The 25,604-nt window shown below is 60.8% G+C and overlaps 3 protein-coding genes and 1 long non-coding RNA gene across 4 annotated transcripts; all 4 read right to left on the bottom strand.

Moving 5' to 3' along the window:
- Positions 1-4,805: 4,805 nt before the first annotated feature.
- LOC135328196 (maestro heat-like repeat-containing protein family member 2B) lies at positions 4,806-6,911 on the bottom strand (the record flags this gene model as incomplete). The annotated part of the gene is made up of 6 exons (XM_064510717.1): positions 6,858-6,911; positions 6,473-6,577; positions 6,139-6,262; positions 5,869-5,978; positions 5,409-5,561; positions 4,806-4,895 (listed from the first exon to the last, which is right to left on the bottom strand). Coding segments are annotated over exons 1-6 (636 nt in total), but the record flags the coding sequence as incomplete, so codon positions are not given.
- A 279-nt stretch (positions 6,912-7,190) lies between these two features.
- On the bottom strand, positions 7,191-7,659 carry LOC135328087 (uncharacterized). The gene is made up of 3 exons (XR_010388813.1): positions 7,584-7,659; positions 7,318-7,397; positions 7,191-7,218 (listed from the first exon to the last, which is right to left on the bottom strand). It is a non-coding gene; the product is annotated as an uncharacterized LOC135328087 (long non-coding RNA).
- A 267-nt stretch (positions 7,660-7,926) lies between these two features.
- LOC135328195 (maestro heat-like repeat-containing protein family member 2B) lies at positions 7,927-10,843 on the bottom strand. Its single transcript, XM_064510716.1, has 8 exons — positions 10,804-10,843; positions 9,645-9,697; positions 9,262-9,369; positions 8,983-9,102; positions 8,656-8,778; positions 8,322-8,474; positions 8,050-8,076; positions 7,927-7,959 (listed from the first exon to the last, which is right to left on the bottom strand). Exons 1-8 carry the CDS (start codon positions 10,841-10,843, stop codon positions 7,927-7,929), a joined length of 657 nt encoding a protein of 218 aa, XP_064366786.1.
- A 62-nt stretch (positions 10,844-10,905) lies between these two features.
- LOC135328190 (maestro heat-like repeat-containing protein family member 2A) lies at positions 10,906-24,839 on the bottom strand. The gene is made up of 10 exons (XM_064510711.1): positions 24,766-24,839; positions 15,951-16,116; positions 15,340-15,505; positions 14,821-14,919; positions 14,216-14,367; positions 13,874-14,017; positions 13,447-13,539; positions 11,967-12,086; positions 11,254-11,361; positions 10,906-11,064 (listed from the first exon to the last, which is right to left on the bottom strand). The coding sequence occupies exons 1-10, from the start codon at positions 24,837-24,839 to the stop codon at positions 10,906-10,908; spliced, it is 1,281 nt and encodes a 426-aa protein (XP_064366781.1).
- Between the last annotated feature and the right edge of the window lie 765 nt (positions 24,840-25,604).

The following is a 25,604-nucleotide window of genomic DNA, read 5'->3' as shown; positions in this document are numbered from 1 at the left end:
GCCCTGTCGGCACCGGGCGGGGCCCGCAGCTGCCTCCTGCCCCGTGCCGCCTCGCCCAGCCAGGCAGAGCCCCCCGCCCCGCCCCGCCCACGGCCCAGACTCCAGGCTGCGGCAAGCGGGAGCCCCGCACCAGGGAGGGGGCTGCCCGGGGGTCCCGGACACCCAGCACCACCACCACCCACCACCACTGCCCACCCGCGGGTCTGGGGGCCAGAGCAGCTGCGCAGGTGCCAGGAAGGGGCCACCTGGGACTGCCCTGCCCATGTCCCTGCCCACAGCTCCACCCCACACTGGATCTGGCCCTGCCCACTGCTCTGGCCCCGCCCCTCCCTTGGCTCCACCCCACCTCCCTCCACCCTGCCCCTGGCACTGGCCCCACCCACCTCACAGTTCTGCTCCGCCCCTGGCCTGGCCCTGCCCCACCTCACCTGCAGCCTTGCCCCGCCCCTGGTTCCAGCCCCACCCCAGCCTTCAGCCCCGCCCCACCCCAGCTCTGGCCACACCCCCTTCAGCCCCAGGACAGCAGCCCTGGCCAGAGCCCCGGGGACCCGGTGGCCAAGGGGGGCAGTGGGGAGCAAAGCGACTCCCAGGCCCCGGCGCAGAAACACCCCCGCTGCTGCGGCAGGTTCCCAGCGAGGTTTATTTCAGCACCGCCGCGGGGGCTGCTCAAGGCCGGTGTCCCGGAGGAGCCGAGCGGCTGCCTGCTGCACCCGCGGGTCCTTGTCTTTCCGCAGCACCCGCAGAGCTGCAACGGCACCGGCCACGGCGTCAGGGCCGCACCCGGCACCAGCCCAGCCTCCCCGGCAGGGCGATGCTGCCCCGCAGCTGCTTCCATGCCGGGGCCCAAACTCCACCAAACCCCCAGGCCCGGGGCGCCAGGGCCCTGTCACCTACTTGCTGAGAGCGGCATCACTTCCTCCCTTGTCAGCCACTCGATGCCCGCATGCTCCACGAGGACCCCTGCGCGTACAGAGCAACACACCGACGTCAGGGCGACACACCGACATCAGAGTGCCCCTGGGACTCCCAGCCCGGGCAGACGGGGACAGCGGCAGCGTGGGGGGAACAGCCGCAGAGAGCGCCCGCTCCGACTCACCGGTGACGTCGAGGGCCGCAGCCTGCAGCTCCCCGCAGCTCCCCAGGAAGCAGCGCCGGGCGGCGACGTACAGCATCTCCTGGTGCTCGGGGCTCTCCTGGGCCTGGGGGACGTGGGACACACTGTCCTTCTCGGCCGCAAAAAAACCCCGCCACCCTCGGCGTGTTGCCCGCTCCCTCCCTCTCCCGGGGCCGGCGAGGGCCCCGCAGCCCCATCGCACCCGGGCGCGCAGCTCCTCACCAGCTGGCTGCAGATGTCGCCCAGCAGCTCGGCCGCGCTCAGCCGGGTGTTGACGGCGAGGCCCTGCCGCACCCTCCGCAGCCCCAAAAACGGGGCGCACAGCCGCAGGGTGCCCTGGCACGCCTGCCAAAGAGAGGTGAGCCGGGGTGCTGGAGTCACTACCCTGGGCAGTGCAGGGGCAACTGCGCGGGGACGCTTTCGGGGAGGCTCTGCAGAGACCCTGCAGCTGCTGAGCAGGTGGCAACGGCAGCAATGTCCCTGCAGCTGCTGCCTGGCTTCACGTCTTGCTTCCCTTCCCCCCAGGGCTCTTACCATGGAGGCTCCCGGGTCGGGGTCCCGGAGGTGCAGGACGAGGCTGGCCCACGTGCTTCCCAGCTCCTCCGTGAAGAAAGACCTCCACCTCCTCGTGGCAGAGGCGGCCAGCACCCCGTACAGGGTGAAGGCCGCCGAGCGCAGCGACGCCTGCTCCTGCAACCCAGAAACCCCAGCCCTCAGGTGGGCGACTGGGACACCGCGTACAGCTGTTTCTGCAACACCTGGGCGCTGCCGGTCGAGCACAATGCCCGGAGAAAGGACCCCCACAGGGGTCACAAACAGCAGCTCCCCCACCTTCCCCAGGGAGAAGCATCTTCCCCGAACCCTCCCGATCCGCAGCAGCCCCTGCCCACGCCGCCCCTCTCGGACGAGCCCGCGAGGGACCCTTCAAGCAGGCGTCAGACACCACTGCTCACTCACAGCATCAAAGAACCCCTTGGTGGCCCTGGCGATGTCTCTGAAGGTGGAGCCCACAGCCTTCCCCTTCAGCTCCGTCACCACCTTCGCCAGCGCCAGCAGGCTCTCTGACACCACCTCCGCCGCGGCCACGTCCTCCAGGCTCCTCCACAGCGCCTCCAGCACGGCTCCCTTGTGCTTTCGCAGCTGCCGAGCGTGACACACACGTGAGCCTCCTGCTAGTCCTGCCTCCAACCGCTCCTCTTCCCCATCGCCTCCAGGGGCTGAAGCTCTCAGAAGCAGCCCCCGAGCACATCGCAGCCCGAGGGGCCCGTCGGCACCTCCGTCCCCTCTGCAGCCCGGCTGGTGCCCCAGAACAGAGCGCCCTCGGGGCAAAGACTCACAGCTGCCTCTGCTGCTCTGCCCACTCTCTAATCCCCCCGCAGCTCCCCGCCGGCATCTCTCTGGTCACGCAGGGGCTGCGTTTCATGCAGAGCAAAGCCTCTCTCACTTTCTCCGGTGCTCCACTGACCAGGTTGCCCAGGCCGCGCGCTGCCATCTGCCGCACGGTGCTGCTCGAGTCCCGCAGCTTCTCCAGCAAGGCCCTTGCGATGGGCTGGAGGCACCTCCACTCCTGCAGCGCCGGCTCCTTCATCAGCTGCAGCACAGCAACCCGGCCATCGGCACCTGGAGACGGATGCAGACCAGGCCCGGGAACAGCAGCCGCCCCGGGCTCCGCACGAGGAAGCCCCACCAGCCCCAGCTGACCACCCCCATGCCCGGCAGCTTTCCTTGGGGCCCGGCCCAGGCTGCGGCTTTGGCCAGGCTGAGGGCAGCGCTGCCCTGTGCCCGGGGGTGCTCATGGGTGGGTGGGGGGTGGGAAGGGGCTGAGGAAGGGCAGCTCCTGAGAGACCTGCTATGAGGGGGGATCTGCTCCCGCCAGGAATGTGACACCTTCTGCCGGCACCTTCTTGCTGGCATCCTGAGAAAAGCCCTCCTAAACCTCCCTCTCCCACCTTCTCCCTCACCTCCGCAAAGAAAGCCGCGGCCATGACCCGCAGGTTGGCCGAGGGGGCGTCCAGCCACTGGGTCAGCACCAGCACCAGGGGCAGCGAGATGGTCCCGGCGCGGAGCAGCACCCTGCGCACAGAGCACAGGCAGGCGACGTGCGGTTACACAGGGCGGCACCCAGCCTCGGGCCCCCGCGATCCCCCCGCTCCCACGCGGGCTCTGCTCGGCACCTCCAAGACGCCCGGGCCCGGGGGAAGGGTCCCGCCAGCCCCTCCCAGGTCGCGGCCACCCCGGAGCAGCGAGGCGCCTCCTCGGGCTCTCACCCGGTCAGCAGGCAGACGCCGTCGTGGTGAGCCCGGGGGTCTTCCAGGGCAGCCCAGGCGCCCTGCTTCCGCAGCAGCCACAGCCATTTCCCATCGAGGAACGTGCGCAGCACCACCTCCAGGGTCTCCAGGGAAAGCCTGGGCGAGAAGAGAGCAGCGAGGCCTCAGTCACGGCAACAGGCTAAGGAAACGCTGCCGCCGGCGAGGCCTTCGCTCACTCGTGCTCAGCCTCACCGAGGGAGCTGCAAACACCCCTGGAATGACATCTCACAACCCTGAAGCCTGACAAGCTCTAAGAAACCTGGCCTACGGACCCTAGGGACCGTCGGCTCACAAACACGCCAAACAGAGACCAAACCAACCAGCACGCCAACACTCATAAAACAAGAACTACAACCAAACAGACAAACCCAAACCAAAATAAATAGAGCCCGGGGAAAAAACAAGTCTCCCTGGGGCACCTTCCTCCCTGGGAATCAAAGTGACAGGGACCCAAGCCCAGCCCCTGCGTCTCCGTCCCCTGGCTCCTACCTGCAAGGATTGTCATCGCTCGCGTGGCCCTTCAGGAACAGCTTTCCCCGGGTGCTGAGTGGGGAAGATGGCATCTCCTTGCCCACTGTGGCGCTGATCTGCTTCAGCAGCACCGGCAGCAGCTCCGGGAGCAGGCGCTGCACAGCCTCCGGGCTCTGCAGCGCTGACACCACCACAGAGATGGCCCGGGTCATCTGCAGAGAAATGCAACCAAAAGCTGCCTGTGAAAACAAGGCCTTTTCCCACCTGTGCCCTGCCCGCCTCGGGGACCTTTACTGCCTGCAGTTTACTCCCCTGCAGCCTGGCAGCAGCAAACGCTCTCGGCTGACAGCGCTGCCCAGGGCCCAGCATGGCACCAGCCCGGGGGGCTCAGGGATGTTCGCAGCATGCACGGAGCTCCCTCAGGCTGAAGGGTGATTTGGGAAGTCAGGTACAAAGCCGGTGCATGTACCTTGAGAGGCTCCAGCACAGCCTCCTCCTCATCTGCCTCAGGCTTGGCAGAGCTGGTCCTGGGCTGGTTGCTTCCTGAGTTCTTCAGTTTTTCCATCAAAACCCTCAGGAAGTGGTCCACAAAGAACTTCCCCCCCAGGACCCTCCACAGCTCCTCGGTGTCACTGCAAGGGAGCAGAAGTTCCCCCGTGAGCCCGTGGGCTCTGGTACCTGCGACGCCCTCGGCAGGGGCCAAACGCTCTCCTGGCCTCCAAGACGGCTCTTGCCGCGCTCAGGCTTTCTGCCCCCGGAGCAGCAGGACCGGCTTCTCCGCTGGCTCCTCCTCGCCCCGTCAGCGGCGGCTCCTGCCCGTCCATGGGGCTGGGGCAGTGCACGTACCTGTCCATGGGCAGCTGCTTCTGCAGCAGGCTGTCGATGACGGCCCCGGGGTGGTAGAGGGCAAGCAGGGACACCGCCTCCAAGAGGAAGTGTCGGAGGGTGTCCTGCTGCATGGTCGGCATCCGGATGTAGATGATGCTCAGGATTTCTGGCACCTGAACGCAGACCAAAAGAGCCGTCGTCTCCATCCTCTCTTGCTCCTCCCGCACGGCCCAGGCACCCCCACTCGGCCCATGAGCAATTCCTGCTCCCCGACCATTTCTCAGGACCCAGCCCTAAAGCCCCAAGGCTCTGCGCAGCGGCGGGGGGATGCCGGACGGCCATGGGGACACATCTCTGCTGCCCACCGAGGGCGACGCCAAGGAGCCAGCCTGGGCTCCTCGGGCCGGGAGGGCTGAGCATCACGCCCGAGAACCGGGGAGCAACTGGGCACTTTGGGTGCCTCAGCTCTAACTGCCTCTGTCGTGGGAGCCACCGGGGTTTGGCCCAGCAGGGTCAGTGTCACCGGACGAAGAACAACCCCGGGATGAGGCGGCCGGCACTCGGATTCGACAGAGCCCTCGGCGCTGCGCACCAGGGGCGGCACTTTGGCCCCCGGCACCTGCACGAGGTGCCCGGCAACGGCGGAGGCGGGAAGGCCCGAACCCCCGGGAAAAGGCGTCTCTCACCTCCGTGAATAGCTGTCCCCCGCACGTCTCCAGGAAGGTGAGCAGCCACTCGCCCGCTGCCTGAGCACACGCGGACCTGGCCGACAGCATCCCGTCCAGGGCGGCAGAGAGGAAGTCCGTGGCCTGCGCTGGCGGGATGTGTTTGCAGACGATCTGGGGAGACATCAGAAACGGGAGAGGCCACGTCGCAGGTCTGCTCCGGCCCTTCACAAAGGAGAGGAAACTCGAGCGCGCGGTCAGCGGGGCAGTTCGCTGGGCCTGCAGGGTGCCAGGGCTTTACAGGGCAGCTGTGCAGGCAGGGCCTGCCGTGCTCTGTGCCGCTCGACAGCCGCTTGCTGCTCCCTAACCCCGGGCGCCCGTTGTGGCAGCTCTCCCAAAACACAGCGGGGCCCCAGCAGCGAAGCAGGGAGCCGCACGGGAGCCCGGGCACCGGCTTCCCCCGCGCCGTGGGGCCAGGTACCTTTCTGAGTCTGGAGGAAGCCTGGAGCAGAGCCTCGGCGTCTGGGGCACTCAGGCACTGGCACAAAGGCTGCACCTCGTCCTCCTCGGCCCCCGTCTCCAGCGTCTTGCCTGCAGGGAGCACCAGGAGAGAAGGGCAGCCTTGGTGACGGAGACCCACCTCTGGCCCAGGGGCCGAGAGAGGAAGGAGTAACGGAGCCCAGCCCCGCGCAGTCGTGGGGCGCGGGGGGCAGCGGGGAGCTGGCTGAGGCCAGGAGGGGGCTGCCCTCACCTTGTATGCGGAGGAGGTGGCCGAGGCAGGCCCCTGCCCGCTGGCGGGACGTGGCCAGCGAGTCGCAGGTGAAAGGCGCCAGCAGTCCCACCATGGAGCCAAAGGGCCCGAAAGAGGTTTCTCCCTGGGGAAACACAAGGACGACAAGGAGGTCGCAGGCAGCCCTGGCGGCTGATCTCCCTGTCCCAGCTGTGTTGGCGCCCGAGCTGTGGCAGGGCATCGGGGCAGGCAGCGGTGCAGCCCCACAGCCCAGGAGACCCCCAGGGCAGAGTTCCCAGCTGGGCCCGCAGCCAGCAGGGAGGGGGGACATGGCACATGGGGGGTCCCTTCTCACCGTGAGCTCAAATCGCTCCTCGAAAGCACCCAGCAGCTGGGCGCAGGCCTGCAGGGCCCTCTCCCGCTCCCACTCCTTGGCCGAGGTGAGCCAGTACTCCAGCACCTGCGGAAGAGCACACCTGGCTCACAACAGTCCCCCCAGCCATCCTGGCCTGCCCACCGCCACCCCAAACGCCTCCCTCCCACCCAGAGTCCCGCCGAGGAGCTGCTGCCTCGGCAGCTGGCGGCACAGCCCCTTGCCGGCCCCGGCAGCCCCTCATGGAGGGCACCGGCGCAGACGTGCCCCACGGCCACCTCGCGCTGACCCCGCCGCCTCCACAGCCCAGCTCTCCCCACGCACCCGGCACTGGTGACGCCTTCCCCGTCCCCCCACGGACACTCACGTGCAGCATCTCCGACAGCCAGTCCGAGCTGAGGTCTTCCTCCAGCAGGGCCATCACCAGCTCGCCGAGAGCCCCCATGGTCCGCGCGTGCAGACCCTGAGAGCGGGGAGAAGGACGGGCGTTGGGCCGCGCTCGGAGACGCCCAGCTCGGCCGGAGGGGGCAGAGCGCAGCGCGTGCTGCTGAGGGATCCCCAGAGAGGCCGGCAGAGAAGGGCCAGCAGGTACCTGCACGTGCAGAGCGTCTGCCGCCGTCGCCCCCTCCTCTTCCGCCGGCTCCAGGGCAGGCAGGGGCATCACGCTCCGCACACACTGATCCAGGAGGTTGCGGTTTTCCTCCCGGCTCAGCGATGGCTTCAGTTTGCTGGCAGAGAAAGAGGGAAACACACAAGAGTCTCACTACCACTGCCCAGAGCAGCGGCTCAGATGACAACTCCCCGCAGCCCCGGCGCAAAGACCCTACCTCAAGTGCCCCACGGCCACAAACGCTTCCTGGCGCACGGGGGACGCCAGGCGATCCCGGGGCTCCCCCTGCACGAAGCCCTGCAGGTCACAGAGACACGCGCACAGTGGGCAGTGGGCAGCCGCCGAGAGCCCTCCCGCCGGGACCAGGCTCCGGGCGCTCCAGAGGTCGCGTGCGGCCAAGGCGGAGCATCGCGCCTCGGGGCGACCGGCCTCGGGGCTCGGCCCCAACCTCCCCGGTGGCACCGTCCCGGCCCCGGCACTCACCAGCAAGGTGTCCAGCAGCTCCCGTTTGCGGCAGAGCTCCACGCCGCGGGAGCCCCCCGCCACCCGCACGGCCCGGCTGACCTCAGTGACGCTCCGGATCAGCGCCAGCTTGAGCTGCATGTCCTGCGTCCCGGCACAGGGAAACACGGCGGCACCGGTGAGGAACTCCTCACAGCACCAAGGGCTCAACGAGGAACACGGCGGGCAGTCCAGCCCCAGAGCACAGCGCACAAGGGCGACTGCGTCTGCCCAGAGCCCCGGCTCGGCACACGGGTCGCAGGAAGGAAACCTCCTCTCCCCTCCCGGGAAGAAGCTCCCCCCGCGAAGGCATGAGCTTTCCCGGCTACCTACCGCAAGGAGACCCCCGGCCCCCGGCCTGGGGAGCGGGAGGGCGAGTCCGGCACGCCTGCGTGGGGAAAGGGGTGTGGGAAGGGCCGCGAGCAAGGCCCCGGGGGGCAGGACTTACCTCGGTGGAGAAGGAGAAGCCCAGCACCTGGAAGGGGAAAGGCGGTAGAGAGAGACGCAGTGAACCAAGGCGCACAGACGTGGGACACACAGCAACGGCCCCAGAGCGCACAGACCCCGCAGGGCAGCAGGGACAAACCAGGGCTGCTGCGTCCTCCTCCGCCAGCACGGGCAGGGCACAACAGCCCCTGGGGCGCTGGGGGGAGTCGGCACTCGCAGGAGCTTCAGGGAAGACCCACGTCTGTGTGGCTGGCCCTGCGCCCGTGCACCCACCTGGCAGCTGGCGTGGTAGTGCTGCAGGATGTGCCCCACGACGTCGCTCTCCACACGGGCCAGGAGCTGCTCCGGGGGGGCGCAGAGCGCGATCTGGCCGTAGGCCAGCACGAGGGCCATGTGCCTCCCCGCTCTCTTCCCCTGGTGGTATTCCTGCGCCGTGGGAGAAGCCACGAGACGTCAGCCCAGCGCCTCCGTCGGGCCCCAGCTCCCGCTGCCTCCCGGCGAAGGAGCTGCCCCGCTTTCCACGCAGCAGCCACCCCTGGGCTGCTACTGGTTTACAAGTGAAAATAAAGCAGAGGAAAAACGAGCCAAGACACCCCGCATCCTTTACCTTCAGGCATTTGAAAGCCCCAGACACTGGTCTTTCCTCCATGGACGCCCCAAACTCCTGCACCACCTCCAAGGCAAGGTGGAAGTGGCTCTCGGCAGAACCGGCCAAAACAGAAATCATTGCCTGCAACACAAGAGAAAGGGTGAGGCGGCCTCTGGCCGACACTCAGCCACGGCAAGCTCTGAGCGACACTCGCGATATCGTCCGACAGAAACAGCAGCGACAAGGAAATGAGAAGAGCCTGCAGTGCTCTGCTCAGGGAGATCACCGCTCCCCTGGAAATACCGAGGGGTTCCGGGGAAAGCAAGGGGAGAAGAGGAAACTCACCTCTCTCTCAGACGCTTCCAAGTAATTTGTCCTTGAGAGATACTTCTTCATTTCCCCGCGGACATAGGGGACATGCTGACACGCTGCCAGGGACACCCCGACAGCTTTATACAGGAAGGCCTGAAAGACAAGCGGCCACCCCAGACGTGGTCACGCACAGCCTGGCGGCACAGAGCCGGGCCGCGACGCACCAGCCCACACCAGGCACGACTGAGCTGGCCGCGGCGCCTGGCCGTCCAGCTCGGCTCCCGCAGAAACGAGGCCTCGGCAGGGACCCACCTGCTTCCGGGACAGCCGGGGGTAGCTGCCCGTCTGCTGGCTGAGCTCCACGCTCAGGCCCATGGTCCAGGCCTGGCTCTCGATCGTCTCCAGCGATGTCCTCAGGAACTAGGAGAAACACAAGTTGAAGCAAAGCCCCCGCAGAGCGGGTCACAACGTGCAACGATGGGACATGGCACAACACGACACGACCCTCTGTGATCCACAGCTCTTTGCAAAACAAAATCCTCAGGGCCTTTGCAGGGGGTCTTTCCTGTGTTTCCTGTTTTCTGAACAAAACTGGCATTTCCCTGCTCAGGGCTCCCCTGCTCCTGGTTACCTTTCCACCCACACCTTCCCCCACTTTCCCACCGGTAGCTGCTGCCCTCGCAGCAGTGCTGTACCTTAAGCAGGAGCTGCTCCCACTCGGCAGAGTCCAGGCAGCTCTCGCTTTGCCCTACAAAGCCGGAGCAAGAAAACCCTCCGTGTTACTTGGCGCCACAGAAGAGCCCGGGGGCTCCTTGGCGCTCAAACACCCTCTGGCTCCCACACCAGAAGGGGCCCAAGCCGCGAGGCTCAAGCCCTCATGCCAAACTCTTGGCCAGGCCCAGGACACCTGACGGACCCTGGGGACGGGGGGACAGGGGCACGGACTCAGCTCAGCCACACACCCGCCGCTCCCAGTCCCCATTGCTCGACTGCAGCTCCCAGAGCAAACCAGGCCCTCACACGAGGGCTCGGACCACGCACACACATTTGCACCAGGACACATTTCACCCACCCCCAGGAGCACCAAGTCCAGCCCTCCCAAACACCCACCCAGCGAGGACGCCGGGGTGCTGCAACACCTGCTCGTGGCAGTGACGGGCAAGAAAGGCCCCGTCCCCCAGATAAACTGCTCCTGGGCGTCAGCGCTGCTCCCTGGAAGGGCAACGGCTGCAGAGCCAGCGCTGAGAAACCCAGGGCCAATTCCCCTCCCTCACGCCTGGACGCTGCCTTTTCCTGCCTCCCCTTCGGCCTCTCCAGCCTCCTCCTCCCCAACAGCACGTTACCTTCCAGGCACTGCAGCAGGAAGGGGATCTTCACAGCTCACACCATCCCCACGGCGCTGTGGATCTCTGTGGACAGGGCCTGCAGCAGCTGCAGGGCAGCGACGCCGCAGCCGCCGCCGGCGTGAGGAGACGCCGCAACCACCTGGGAGAGGGCAGGCGAGACCTGGGCTCGGGGCGGCCGGAGGAGCCGCAGCTTCTCCCCGCAGGGAGGGTGGCTGCCTGGCCCCGGCCCAGCTGGGAGCTTCTCCCTGGCGCCGCCGGCTTCTCCCCCGCGCAGCAGCAGGGTCCCGCGAGGCCAGGGAGGCTCCGACTCACTCTCGCACGCCTCTTCCTCCCTGTGGGCTGCTGGCCCCGGCCTGCGACGCAGCTCTGCCCCGACCTCTCCCGTCACCTCCAGCCCCCAAAAGCGCTTTCCCCGGGGCCCCTACTCACCAGCAGGCGAGCCAGCAGGGCCTGCGGCCTCGGCAGCTTGGCTGTGAGGAGACAGAAAGGCCAGTGAGAGCGGCGCGACCCGCCATATCCTGCCCCTGCCCAGGCTGGGCAGCCCCCATGCGGCCCACGGGCCCCCAGCACAGCCTGACACGGCTCACGGCGAGAGTTTCGGCTTCCTACCTCACTCCCGGGAGGCCACGACATCGGGCTCCTCCTCTCCGTCCTTGCCCCCTGCTCTCCCCCGGCTCTCGGCCAGCTCTCGCAGGCACCGGCAGAGCGGCACCAACGTGCCGGCGTACTGGGCTGGCACCACGTACTGCAGCAGCCGCGGCCACAGGAGCTGCAGGGAAGAGCGAGGCCATTCAGCACGTTGTGGCTCCCACCTCCGTGCCAGCTCGAGCTCGTTTCAGCTCTGAGATGGAAACGACGCTCTGCATTTCCACTCACCTTGTGCGCCTAAGGGGCTGCTCGGGGAGCACTTTGGGGAGAGTGGGGCAGGGAGGCAGCAGCAGGGCGCAGGACGACTTACTTTGGTCATCCCCTGGACGGAGACATCCAGAGAGCGCAGGATGTCCAAGCACAGGGCTTGAAGATCTGCTGCTTCCTGTGCTTCTGCTTGAGACAGCTTTCTCTGCGCCTGCAAGACACAGTTGGGACAACACCAGCATCAGCCCCTGTCCCTGAGATGGGAGGTGAAGCATGAACCACCCAGCGCTATCGTGATGCTCCCCTGGGAGCCCCCATCTCCGGAGGCAGGAGAGAGCAGAAAGTCCCACAGGAGGGGCCAGATCCCAGGTGAAGGAAGCACTAAACAGGCTGCGACCAGGGAGACTCGCTGCTCCTCGGGGCGGTCGCCAGCATCGTTAGTCAGGGTGTCAGGATTACGAGCTCCTCCAGGGCCCAAGTGATGCCGCAGTGGCACCAAGCCGATGCAAGGAGGTTGCCCTGCGGCGGGGCTGTACTCAGTGACAGCGCTGAAACGGCAGCACGCACGGCCCAGCGGAGTCACGGCCCAGGCAGCACCGCAGTCGGATTTGTTACGTGCTGGTGGGAGGCCAAAGCACTCCCCCGGCCTCCTCCGAGATCCCCCTGGGAACGGCGGTGGGGAGGCCGCTCAGCCCTCTTCACCGGGGACTGCAGCCCTGCTGGGGGGGGGGGGCTCCCCATTGCCAGGGCGCCCGCAGGGCCTCCCCAGACACCCCAGGCACACAGCAAAGCCGAAGCGTCACGCTCTGCCCTCACCAGTCTGCCGGAGGCCTGGCTGAACGTGGCGAAGACGTGGGCCACCAGATCCCAGGCCGAGCAGCTCTGGACGCTGCAGCCCAGCAGCTCCTTGGTGAAGCGCAGAACTGCCCTCGCCACCTGCCATGGAGCACATTGCAGTTACCCTCCTCTGCTCAAAAGCCCAGGGGCAGACGCCTTCACACCCATCCAGCCCCTGTGCCCCGCGGGGAGACCGTGGGGGTGCAGGAGGCCCCGCTGCTCCCACAGCCACTGCCACGCAGCAACATTTCCACGGGGAAACGCTCCTCTAGGCTCGACCCCCAACAGCAGCCCTGCCAGGGGCTGGCCAGGCTCTGCCCCCAGCAAAAGCTTTCTCTGCTGCCCACCGCGGTGCCACCCTGCGCCAACCAGCTCACCTTCCTGCTGGAGTCTCCCAGCGCGCAGCGCACCGCCTGCACGAGCAGGGGCAGGCTCTGGCCTCTCTCTGCTGCTGGAAAAGACGGGGAGAGGCGGGCGCTCAGGCAGAGCCCTCATTTCAGTAGGGAGCTGCCAAAGCTCCCAGCTCGCTCACACACGAGCGGCACAGAAAACCCAGGACAAGACTGTGACGGCCGAGGAAGCAGCAGAGTCCCCCAGTGACTCTGTTTACAGACACAACTGGGTGATGGGACCGACTGTTTTAACAACACAGAGTGCTGCAGAAATGCGATGGGTACAAGTAGCTCATGTCCCGGCCCCATCACCGAGCGTCGAGTGCTGTCACCGGTGCGTCGCCATTTACAGCTGCCTCATCTCATCCCTGTCCCTGCAGCTGCGTGGCAGCTCGGCTGGGGAACACGCACTTTGCAGCTCGTTTCGGGCGTTTGTGCATCACTTGCAGTCATGTCTGCCCCCAGCCCGGCAGCCCAAACCCCTGGCCGGCCTCGCTGCACCCCACGGCACTGACCTGTGGGGCACACCAGGGCTCTGAGCAGATCCAAGGACACCACGTGAGTGGCCTCGCTCCCACTCCCCAGCTGTGAGCGCAGAAAGGCCACCGTGTCCTCAGGGCAAACTCGGGCTGCGAGGGAAAAGTCGTGCTCTGCGTTAGCCAGAGAGTAGGGAGAGAGCAGCGAGGGCACAGCGGTGTCCCACGGAGTCTCCTCCCCTCACCCAGCAGCAGGACGCAGGAGGACAGCTCCGACCGGTGCTCCCCGCTGTGCTGCTTGCTCCCATCACTGAGCTGTGGGAACAAGGGGCGCTTTAGAGAGAAGAGCATCAGCTCCGAGGGGACTGAAAAGAAACTGCTGCCTGCGCTCTTGTCTCCCCGGGGGCTTTGGCTACAGCAGCCTCTAGACCCCAGCATGGGAGGTGACCCCCAAATATCTGCATAGACCTGGCCTTAAGGTAGGTCCTGCCGCAAGGACACTCTGCCTGGCCGCCCAGCAGGACCTTCCTGTCCCCGTGGGTCAGGTCTGCTGCACCCAGCGCAAGCGGTACGGGGTCAGGCTGCCCTTACCTGGCAGTGCACAGCGGTGCCGAAGGCCTGGACCTCGTCCTGGGGGATGGGGATCTGCATTTCCCCCAAAATCTCCAGAAAATAACTCAGAGCCTGCAAGGGAACGGGGGTGGGAAGAAGAGTGGGGCTGTCACCTAAAGCAACGTCTTAAGAAAGGAAACCCAGCGTTTCTGTGATGAAATTCCAGCCCCCTGGAAAAAAACCCTCCCTTCCCAAGGAGGTCAGCCCCGGGGATGCTCAGCTCCCTCTCGGCCCCACCTGGGCTGCTCTGGCTCTGCCCGAGAAGCCCAGCAGGCCTCAAGCCTCCCCTGCTCTCCCCCTTTCTTCTCAAGGGCTCCCGGCTCCTCCAGACACCCCACAGACCCCCAACACTTCGCGGCACACGCACAGACCCCACAGCCTTACCGTGCCCCACATAACGCCTCACCTTGGTCACCCGGAAAGTGTCCTGGACCTGCTGGTACTGGCCCAGGAGCCAGGGGAGCTGCTCCCACACGCGCTCGCGGTGCTCTTCCTTGCGCACAAGGAGGCCCATCATGGCAGCCATCGCCCCCAGGACAGCCTGCTTGGCCTACAGGGAGGGCAGCGAGACGCTCTTCAGCGGGGCCCAGCGTCCTTCCACCCCGACACGGTCTGCCCTCCCCACGGAGAGGCAGTGCCCTGCTCCCCTGGAGGAGAAGGCCTTGCTCCGGAGAAGAGGGCACGTCCCCACCCCGGCCCCGCCCAAAGGCCCCCGGAGTCGCGGGGCCGGCACGGCAGCTGCTCTCACCTCCTCCTCCTCACAGCCCAGCCAGCTCCCCACCACATGGTGGAAGAGCGGGGAAACGCTGCTGCAGAACTGGGCCTGCCCCATGCGCGGGAAGCTGCATTGCTCCCAGGCGCCCAGGTAGGTGTTCACGGCCTTCGACCACTGCTCCAGGACTGCGGCGAGAGAAGGGCAGAAGGATCAGGGCAGAGCCTGTGGCGGGGACGAGACCTTGCTCTGCCGCCCCAGCCTGCCCTCAGCCGCAGCCCCCCGCTCGCCGCGGCTCCATCCGAGACCGGGTCCGGCCCCAGGCACAAGCCGCGCGGTGCTCGGAGATGCCCTGATGGAAACGCTGCGCTGTTGCTCTCCTCCTCCCCATCACACCTCCTCCTCCTCCTCCTCCCAGCCGTGTTCCCCTCCTGCGCTTCCCCCTGCATCCCTGCCCCAGCCGTCCCAAACACTCGCCCTCTCCCCCGAAACCCCCCAAAACCAGCCCGCCCTGCACGCAGCAGGCGGGAGGGAGCCGGGGCAGAGCTCAGAGCCCGGCAGGTCGCACCGGGAGCAAAGCGCAGCAGCAGAGGCGCCGAGGCTGCCCCGGCCCTGCCCCTGCGCGCGGGGCCGACACTCACCGCTGCAGACGGCGCGCAGGGTCCGGCTGCTCCCCACCTGGCTCAGCATCGTGCGCAGGGCGAAGAGCGTCATGCCCACGAAGGGGACGCACCGCAGGGCTGCAGAGAGGGCAGGGCAGAGGCGCAGAGAGCGGCCATCATCACTGGGAGCCGGGACAGCGCGCGGGGGAGCCCCGGGGCAGCACGGCGGGGGGAGCCCCCAGGCTGCTGGGCCCCTGGGGATGCGCCGGGGGTCCAGGGGGGCACCAGAGCTGCCCCAGGGGCTGGGGCAGGCCCCGGCATGGGGACGGCTTGGCAGGACTCGATGGGGTGCTGGTGCCTGCCCCAAGTGGGGTGCGGGGCAGCCCTTCAGGGGGCCTGGGAGGGCGGCGGGGGCAGAGCCAGCCCCGGCAGTCAGCGAGTGGCACCGAAACCTTGCAGCCTCCGGTTCAGCATGGAACATTTTGGGGAGATCGGGGAAGATCCCTTCTCCCGGGTACCGCAGACCACAGCCCCGAGCCAGAGGCTGACGGGCCCTACCGTAGCTGCTGGCCAGCTTGCCCAAGGTGACGAACACGAGGTCCTCGGAGATCTCTCCCAGGGCCCTCAGGTGGCACTGCAGCTCGTACATGACACTGTCGAAGTGGGAGCGGGCCAGAGCCACCAGGACGTCGCTGGCGGCCATCCGCACCTCCTCCGTCACACCCTGGCGAGAGCGGGAGAAAGGCTGAAGGCGCCAGCAGCGATCGCCTGCCTCCAGCTCTCGGTTCCTGCCTTGGCCACCTCCCCGCACAGCTCCAGGTATCGCCCCCCAAATCCACTGCAGCGATGAGTCCCCAAGGCCTTTGCCTCCAGGAAACACTTGCTGGTGCAGAAATCGTGGCCCTGCACGTCCCAGCTCCGCCACCAGCCCTGGGCGCAGGCGCCGCTGGCACAGGCAGCTGCTCCTGCTCTGCACTCCCTCTGCAGCAGGGCTGGATACGGCCTTTTCTATCGCGGAGCCGCATCCGCGGGGAAGGAGCTGTCACAGGGGGTCTGGGAGCCTCTGACAAGGCTTAGTGCTAGACACAGGTCCTCAGAGCCCTCCTACATTTTACCAAACCCGGCTCTAGCCAGGCGCCTCTGGCTGCCTTCAGAGAGGAGCAGCTCACCTGCGCCACTCTCATGTCCCTCGAGGCCGCTGCGATCACTCTGGCCAGGACAGCGCTCTGCACGCGGCTGTCATCGCCCTGCAAGACTCTCTCCAGCTCTCGGTAGACCTCCGCTCTGTCGCCCTGGGGACGCAGCCCAGAAAGGAACAGGTTGGCCTTGCTTTTCCTTATTGCCAGGGAGTCCCAGAGCTGCAGACATGGGCCCTGTAGCGCCTGCAAAATGGTGTCTCCGCATCACCTCCCTTCTCAGTATCTAGGCAGAGAAACCAGTCGGGGCAGCAACTTCCCTGGAAAGTGTTTCTGAGATGCAGGATAAACCCCGCGTGGCACAAGGCATCACCCAGGCAATGGGGAATGTACCTGGCAGGGAGAAGGGGATGCCCTTAGCTGAGGCACAGGAAAATTGTAAAAGACTGATGGTACAGTTGGCTTGTCAAAAAGGCACACAGTTACATTATGGCAGGAAGAGTGGCCCTTCGCAACAGATGGTAATCCAGCACAACAGTGGCCAGCAGAAGGGACTTCTGATGAGGAAACAGTAGCTTTCCTGCAACATCATCTAGAAGAGAGGTTTCCAGCTCAAACAGATTACTGGTCCATTTGGGATAACTGGGCATGGGCACAGGAGCATTCAAGCCAGAAAGCAGGGAGGAAGGGAACCCCACCAAAGGTGACACTCTCACTAGCAGATCCTAGTACCCCAGACCATGCTCCAAGAGTTTGCAGCCAACAAAGTAGCCAACCCTTATTTGCTTTTACAGGGAAAGGGCAACAATTAACATGGACACACCTCCCACCAAGTTTCACAGGGTCTCCCACCCCTTTTTTCCACAAATACTGGAGAAGGATGTAAAGGATATCAAATTACTGGGGGTAATCCACATTAGCTCTAGTGTAGTATGTAGATGACTTGCTGATAGCAAGTAGAGATGAAGATACCTGTCTAATAGACTCTGTACATCTCTGCACTGCTTTGGCAGAAAACTGTCACCAGGCATCTCCATCTAGTCTCCAGCTGTGTCAAAAGGAAGTAAAATACTTGGGGCTCACTCTGAAATAAGGGCAATGACTACTAGACCCAGAAAGAGGAGATGCTTTAAGAAAACTCCCCCATCCAGGAACAAAGAAACAGTTGCAAGGATTCCTTGGAGCTGGGGGATTTTGCACACCATGGATTCCTGGGTTGGGAGAATTAACAAAACCCCTGGCAGAGGCAACCCAGAATGAAGAAGCAGAACCCATTGCACAGGGCCCCGAAAGAGAGCAGCAGCAGCACTAGTGGAGAGCAGCCACCCTCCCATTCTGGGACACCCTGTAAACAGTTTGTCCCACACAAAGGGGAGATACTGCTAAAACAACATGCAACCCAAGCAGTATCACCACAACAGGCACAGAGATATGCATTGATCCTCCTCCTGGCAGATCATGTAGTCTTGAAAAGAGGCAATGCCTTGAATGCAGCAGCCCTAATACCTCTGCCTGATGATGGAGAGAAACATGTCCAACATGAGCAGGTAATGCACACTTCGAGTAAGCCAACAACCCCTTTAACTGATGTTCCTTTGCAAAACTCAGATCTAGTTCTATTTGTAGATGGGCTCATCCTACTAGCTGCACAGACAGCGACAAACTGGGTATGCTGTAGTCAGCCAGGAACAAGTGATAGAGGCTGAACCGCTTCTCACACAAATGAGTGTGCAAGGAGCAGAACTAGTAGCCTTGACACAGGCAGCGCACCTGGGAAAAGGAAAGCAAGTCATCATCTACACCAGCTCTCAATATGCCTTTGGGGTATGTCATGCAACTGGGATGTTTTGGAAAGAACGAGGACTTTTCACATAGTCAGGAAAGAAAGTGGCTAATGGAGAAGAAACCACGCGATTTGCTAGAGTCAGTCCAGCTGCCTGAAGAAATTGCTGTGATGCACTGCCCAGTCCGTACTAAGGACACTACAGAAATTAGGAAAGGAAATGCTTTAGCCAACACCACTGCAAAGGCTGCAGCCCAACAACCTTTGAGAGACTGTGTGGTTGCAGCTCCAATCAGGAACCAGAGTGAATGGCTGAATTTAATACACCCCAAAACCATGCACGAAAAGGACTGCTCAGGAGCAGAGAAGAAACAATGGGAAAAAACAAAATGACAATAGAATATGGACACTTGGGGGAAAACATTCTACCCACCCCAACAAAGTAATTACTGTAGCTAGGTGGTTTAATGATAAAGCTCATGGGGGAGCCGAGGCAGTAGCTAACCAGACACAGAAAGCATGGGCCAAACCAGGAATTTATGCAGCTGCAGAAAGAATAACTGATAGCTGCCCAACCTGCCAAAAGGTCTCCAGCAGCAAACCAAGCTCAGAGTTAGGGGGACAACCATGGGCCTCCTTCCCTTTTCAAAGGCTACAACTAGACCTCACGGATATGCCATCCACCAATGGGTACAAACACTTGTCAGTGATAGGAGATCAGTCATCAGACTGGGGAGAGGACTTCCCAACAAGAAAGGCTGAGGCAGGAGGGGTGGTAAAAACCTAACTAAAAGAAATCCTACCCAGATATGGGGTTCCAGAAGCAATGCAGTCACACAGGGCTACCCATTTCACAGCAAACATAATCAAGCAACTATACACATCCCTAGGAAGAGAGAGAAACCTGCATATCCCTTATCACCCACAGTTTGCAGGACAAGTAGAAAGAATGAACAGAACATTAAAAGAAAAAATAGCAAGAATATGCACACACACACACAGAGCTCTAAAATGGCCAGAGGCATTGAACTTAGCTCTATGGGATGTTTGAAATGCCCCATGACAACCCAGAGGGGCAACACCAGCAGAAATTCCCTTTGGGAGACATTGAGCCATACCAGGGCCTTACACCCCTGCTAAGACCAGCCTGTTAGAGATGAACAAGTGACACAACATGTACTAGCTTTACAGGAGCAGCTTAAGGCTTCACAAAATCAGGCTCCCTGGTTTCAGCCAGTACCATCTGACATTCAGGCACATGACAGACAGCCTGGGGATGAAGCTTTAGGTAAAGTATTTCTACAAAAATCCAAGTCAGAACCTAAGTGGGACAGGCCATATACTGCCATGCTGTGTTCTTACTTGGCTGTTCAAGTTGAACTGTACTTGCATACACTGGAAAGAGACGAGCATGTATGAGAACCCTTGGCAGTCTTATATTCATAGACACCATTGCTGCAAATACAAGTAGTGACTCAAATATTTGTGTTCATAACTGGACCAAAATTATGGGATGCAACTTCAATCATTCAGCTCCTGTTAAGATCTAACAGTTGTTACCATCTAATTATACATTGACTCAGAATTTACTACCTACCCCCACTGGAATACATCTTACACTGGTGAAAAAGCTACTACAACATGATGACCTGCATCAACTCCTAGAAGGCATCCAAAACAATGGACAAGAACTCTCACCACTCATGATACAGAAGAGATACCATGTCTTAGAAAGGATAAGGAAGGATGGAGACCATCATGGGTGGGAAACACTCCTAGGATGGTCACCAAGCACAACAGGGATTTATAATCACCTGCTGCACCCAGTAGTAGTTAAGTTCAGCTGTGTCATGCCTATCACTTACAACCATATTATACATGAAATTATGGAAAGTGACAGTCTGCCTCAGAAGACTGAGGACTGTTTCAAGTGTTAGCAGGGATGCTTAATAAAAACAAAGGGAGGACTGCTAAAGAACATTGAACTGAAACTGTCTAGAGGTAGCTGCCCAGCACAACTTTTATAAACACTTGGCATGAGTAGTTCAATTTGCTGAAGCCTTAGGCCACACTCAGAGAACAGGAGGGACTTGCATCCAGCTCAGGAAAAGAGGCCCCAGGGCCAGCTCCAGCTGGAAGGACAAGGACATCACAAGCAGTCTGTATCCTGTGTCTCACACTCCAGAAGGGAGGATGTCACAACTCTGAAATAAGGCCTGTGCTGGCCATCAGGACCTCGAGAAACAAAGCCTCCTCTCCCTGCTGGGGCAGGGAGAGTTGTGGTCTGCAACCACCTCCTCCTCCTCAGGACCTTCAGAGACAGAGGGACCCAACAAGGAACAAAGGCACATCCCTCAGCAGAAACCACACCAGTAAAGATGAGGAAAGAAACAGCCTGCCCAGGGACAACAATGAGACCCAATAAGGAACAGGAGACCCCAGAGCTGAATATTACTAGTGGTCCCAACTACCACATGAGGGGTGGAGACCTTGGATTCAAAGGCCACAATTGCCCAGGGATTCCTTTCCTTAGGGTCCCTTTCCAGAGGCACCCAGCTCAAGCTGCAATTACTGCACACATGCCATTAAAATTCATTTAATTCACTTGGATTTGGCTCCACACTTCCCAGCAGGAACCTAGGGTCAGACCCTGCTGTGGTGGGCAGCAAACCTAACCTTCCCTAACACTGTTGGAGCAATACCAACTGCTGGTCTGAGCCTCTTTGGGAAGCCCCATGCTCAAGGGTTAGTGTCATGCCTGACAATTTCTCTGCTTATTACCCAAGGGCTTTACCTTGTACATGATTTTAAGACACAGTTCAGCAGTACTAAAGGATTTAAATAGGGCCTTGCCTGCCAATACTCCCCCCTCCCAAGAGGGCTACTCATTCTCAGCAGCTCTGGAAATAATTCATCCCTTCTCAAACCACCCAAACTGCCCTTGCTCTCCTTTTGAGCCTCTGTTCCAGCTGTCACCAGAAGGGCAACACTCTTAACCCCCTGCTCCTCCCACAAGTCCCTCCTGGCCCCACTACATTCAGGAGAGATTTGGACTGTGCTCACAAGAGCTCACAAAGCAGTCATGTTGAAACACACTGTCCTAAGCTCAGGAGTCTCCTGGGGGGCTGGTAAGGGCTAGTTTTACACACCACTCAGTTTCTGCACACACCCTATAGTAGAAGGCAGTTGGGGAATCTCCTTGACAGATAAAATAGTTTTAGGCAGTCTCTGAAGCAGTCCTATTTGACTTCTATCATGTCTAAAAAGTCAAAGCAACACGAGGCAGACAACATACCAGGTACATTTTTCAGCTTTTGATGGCAGCCTTCGGATGCCAGTTATGTCTGCCTTGGGAGCAGACCCCATCTTGCCATGTTCATGAGACACAGCACTCTTCTAAGACCTGCAGGGGAAAAGCAGAGTCAACCCAATTGTACCCCGTGATTAGCTACAGGACTTGGCATACCACATACTGAAACACAGGGGCAATCACTACACTGTTGTACCTCCAAGCAAAGCTTATTCAAGCCCATTGGGGTGATCAACACCCATGTCAATGGACTAGGCAGAGACTGGAAACTCAAAGCATGCAGCAACTCACCTCACTGGATGGCTCCTCTGACAAGCCACTAACATCTCAGGCCCATCAAGCTTCACAACCTCTCATGAGAAAGACTAAAAAGGGCTCTCCAAAGAGCACGGGGCCCAGGAAAAAGCCCCCAACAAGCAATGCCTGTGCCATGACAGTGTTGTCCGAAAAGCGGATTCGTTGCCCGGTGTGCAATGAGCCAATAATTACACACTCAGGAGAGACATTTATTTATTTATTTCAGAGTTGCGCAAGCCTGGGTGCTCGGTGGTCTCCCACAAATCAAGCACCCCCCCCAACTTTTCAGGTAGCATTTATACAAACAAATTGCCAGATTTGCGACTTTCCCTTGTACACTGATTGGTTAGTGATTTCTTCATTCCCTGGGTCCCACCCCTGCTTCTCAAGGTCCTGATCAATTAACACTGCCCCAGCTAGGTCAGTAGACGTTATCTCACAAGGTCCTGACGAAGAGGACATAATCCAGACCCCTTAATTAACACTGTTTCAACAGTGAGAGGAGGCTTTGCTTCCCAAGGTCCTGGCACCCAAACAGGCCTTATTTCTCAGCCTTGGCATCCTCCCTTCTGGAGAGTGGGGCACAGGAATGCAGACTGCTTGTAACTCCCTCATCTTTCCAGCCTGCACCAGCTCTGAGGCCTTTTCTTAACGAACTAGGAGCGCGGCCTAAGGCTTCAGCAAATTTAGCTACTTATGCTAAGCAAGTGTGCGGCTACTCATGCTAAGCAAATTCTATCTAAGATAGAAATTATCCAAATCTACCTACTTCAAACATTCTTTCTGAGCTTCTCAGGGTTGCCTTGTAACAACAGCATGTCTGGCAGGAAGACAGGGGACTGCTGCCTGCTGAAAGGAGCCCCCAGGCACTGTCACCTGCTGCTCCCCCTCAGCACATCACACATCCAAATGCAAAAGCTGCATGAGCCCCTTCCAGAGCCAGCTGCTTTCCCAACTGTCCTACCAGGGCTTGTTGCCCCATTCAGCTACTGGGCACAGGGCCCTGCCCAGACCCTCGGGTCAGCAGGCACAAGCAGCCCTGCTGCAGCTGCCGGGAGGCAGGAGCTCACAGCCTCCCCAGCTCAGGCCTCTCACCAGCCTTGTCCCCAGCTGTCCCTCCTGCCCTGCCCCCGGGCTCAGGCACTGACCTCAGCAGAGCTCTGCAAAGGGGTTGGTGTCCCCAGCTCCTCCTCCCCAGCCACCCACTGCCTCCAGCACAGCAGGGCTCCCACGGCCCGGGGCAGCCACCCCCTGCAAGAGGCACCCAGCCCCCCCGCAGCCTGGGGGAAGCCCCCCCCACTCCCTGAGGCAGCTCCTGTCACTCCCCCCTCCCCCACAACAGCCCCCCCACCAGCTCACACCAGCCCCACCCCTCCACCAATCAGCTGCAGCCCCGCCCCACAGGCAGCCCCAGAAGCTTCCAGAAGCTCCTGGAAGGAGAAAGGCAGCCTTGAGGCAAAGGGCCCCTAGGGCAAAAGAGGGAGTAACACCAACAGGTGCCCAGGGAGGGGACAGTGCTGAGAAGCTCCAAGCACCCACTTAGAGACACTGGAAAACAGCAACCTCACCAGCAGCTTCTGGGAAGGAGCCACCTGCCTCAAGAAGCACTGTCCCCAAAACAGGGAAGAAAAAGCATCAAAACCAGCTGTCAAAAGCCAGGAAGGGGAGAAAATCCACACCCTGGCAGAGCACAAACAGCAGTCCCTCCTCCATTATCATGGGAAGGGGTGTTGGGGGGGGAGGTCACACTCATTTCCTTCCCTCCTTCAGTTAGGGAAATTCAGGCAGTTTTAATTGGTTAATCAGCACCAGATCAGACCTGCTGCTTTGGGGCAGTCAAGAAGCACCAGGTCCCACTGGGACAACTCTGAGGGCTCATGCCAAGGGCTCCCCTCCTTGCCTTCCTGCCCACCCCAGCCCCTCCATGGCAGGAGAATTGGAGGCAGCATCTGCTTGTGCTACAGCTGTGAGGAGCTCCCAGGAGCAGACCCAGGGCACCCTGACTCCCAAGGCCTTCCTCACCACCTGCCTTGACTTGGAGCCAAGACCTGGGTTCCCACCACATTGGGTTTCCACTCCAGGGCCTGAATCAATTCAGTTTGCTGACCAAAAAAACCCAGGAAACACCTTGTGCATGGGAGAAGAGCTCTTCACTGCCTGAGGCTTTTCCTGCTTTGTTGTTAGTTGACACTTGTTGGCTGAGAAGCATTTGCTTAGACTTGCTCTCTTTTAAATCAACATAAGGCTAAAAGAGATAGCACATCCTAATGCAACTACCCCCAACTACTGCTCATTCAGGAAGAGCCTGGATGGTCTCTTCCAGGCCACTGTTTACTCCTCTCCTTCAGTGCCTGCATTCCAGTTGGGACAACAACAGGAACTTCAAAGGACTGTTTTCTCTTACAGAGCAAGAAGGCCATGTGCCAGTTCCAGCTCCCACTTGCTGCTCTGACACAGTCCCTGCTCCATTTCCCCTCTCACTCCGAGGGACTCAGAAGCAATTCCCAACAAGGACACAACTGTGTTGTGGGCACCAGCAGCACGGGGCATTAAATGAAGCCTTGCTTTAAGAGAGTTTAACACACACCAAGCATCTCTTCCCAAATAATCCTGAAGGGAGTCAGAAGCCACAGCACTAGAAGGCTCTGACATGCATTCCCATGCCTCACACTCTGAAAGGGAGGATGTCAGGACTTTGAAATAAGGCCTGTGCTGGCCATCAGGACCTTGAGAAACAAAGCCTCCTGTCCCTGCTGGGGCAGGGGTAGTTCCTGTGGTCTGGAATTACCACCTCTTCCTCCTCGGGACCTTGGGAGACAAGGGCAGGACCCAACAAGGAACAAAGGCACATCCCTCAGCACAAGTCACAGCAGCAAAGAGAAGGGAAGAGACAGCCTGCCTAGGGACACCAATGGGACCCAAGGAGGAACAGGAAGACCCCACACCTGAGTATTGCTGGTGGTCCCAACTACCACACAAGGGGTGGAGAACTTAGACTGAAGAGTTACAATTGCCCAGGGATTTCTTTGTTCAGGGTCCCTCTTCAGCAGCACCCAGCTCCAGCTGGTGCTGGAGTTTTAGGTAGTTTGCTGAGGAAACACCAAAAGATTCTGCAAGAGAGGAAAATGACTGGGGAATGTTTGTTTTCTGCTTCTTGCGTTGTAGGGACTAAAAAAAGCCCCTAAGCAGTGCTAGCGAGGGCCAGGCCCAAAGCATGCAAGAGGTGTTTCTTCACATAATGCATAAATAGGCGCTGGAATTTCTGGCTGGATGTGAACAGTTCACATGGGCTCCAAAAAAGCCTGGACAAACTCTCAGGAAAGAAAAACCTGTGAGGGATGTGAAATGCAGAGGCACCACCTCTGGTGCTGGGAATGCTTGAGCCACAGATAGCAAGATACATGACACCTGCAGGAGAAGGATTCCTGTATGCTCGCGCTGCACATCTAGGCAGGTACAGCTTCTTGGAAGTGTTGGGAAGGTTCTCGACATCAAACGCTAGCAGGTATTCAAAGAAGGCTTTCACTACCATCGTATCAAAGGCCTTTGGGGGCAGGTGACATGTATATATGTGGGTATGATATACCCACCTAACAAAATTGTCCTGGTTAAGCTTTGCTTCCATGTGAGGTGTTCCAAGGGACTGTCACTTTTCACATGGAAGAGCTTTCTTGCTATGGCACTAGGGCCCTTGGTGCAGCAGGAGGCCTTAATTGCCCTGACCAGGCTCAGCTGTGGCTTCCCTGACCAGAATCAGCTGGGGCTTCCACCCACCTGTCCTCTACCCATTGGCCAGAGGGCTGCATTTAAGCTTGGTGAGGGGCCCCTTGTTCCTGTTGGGTGCCCTGGGAGAGTGAGTGAGAGTGAGTGTGTGAGTGTGTGAGTGTGTGTGTGTGTGAGAGAGAGAGAGAGAGAGAGTGTGTGTGTGTGTGTGTTTTTGTGTTTTTGTTTTGCAGGGTGAGTGTGTTTTGGGGGCTGGGTCTCTAGGGTGGTGCTTGTGCATGGTCTGTTTAGTTGTTTGTCTCTGTTTTATGCTGTGTGGAGCTCTGTGTGAGGTGACTCTTAAAGTTGCTGTGGTGCCCTGGCATTGTAGGGCTGTAGGTGTGCAAAGGCTGACTGTGTGTCTGTGTGTGTTTGGATCACCCAGGCTTGTAAGCTTGTGTTTGTTCCTGGAGTCCTGCTGTGTTTCCTGTTCCTTAGGAGGTAAGTATGTAACTAGGGTTGAGTGCTCCTTGCTAGGAGTTACTCTGTGATTTGAGGGGCTAATACTTCTGGTCTCCTGAGGAGTCCCTGTTGA

The sequence above is a fragment of the Dromaius novaehollandiae genome, chromosome 4, assembly GCF_036370855.1.
Source record: "Dromaius novaehollandiae isolate bDroNov1 chromosome 4, bDroNov1.hap1, whole genome shotgun sequence".
Taxonomy (NCBI): domain Eukaryota; kingdom Metazoa; phylum Chordata; class Aves; order Casuariiformes; family Dromaiidae; genus Dromaius; species Dromaius novaehollandiae.
The sequence above is the reverse complement of the archived record's forward strand: the minus strand, read 5'-3'. Positions and strand labels throughout refer to the sequence as shown.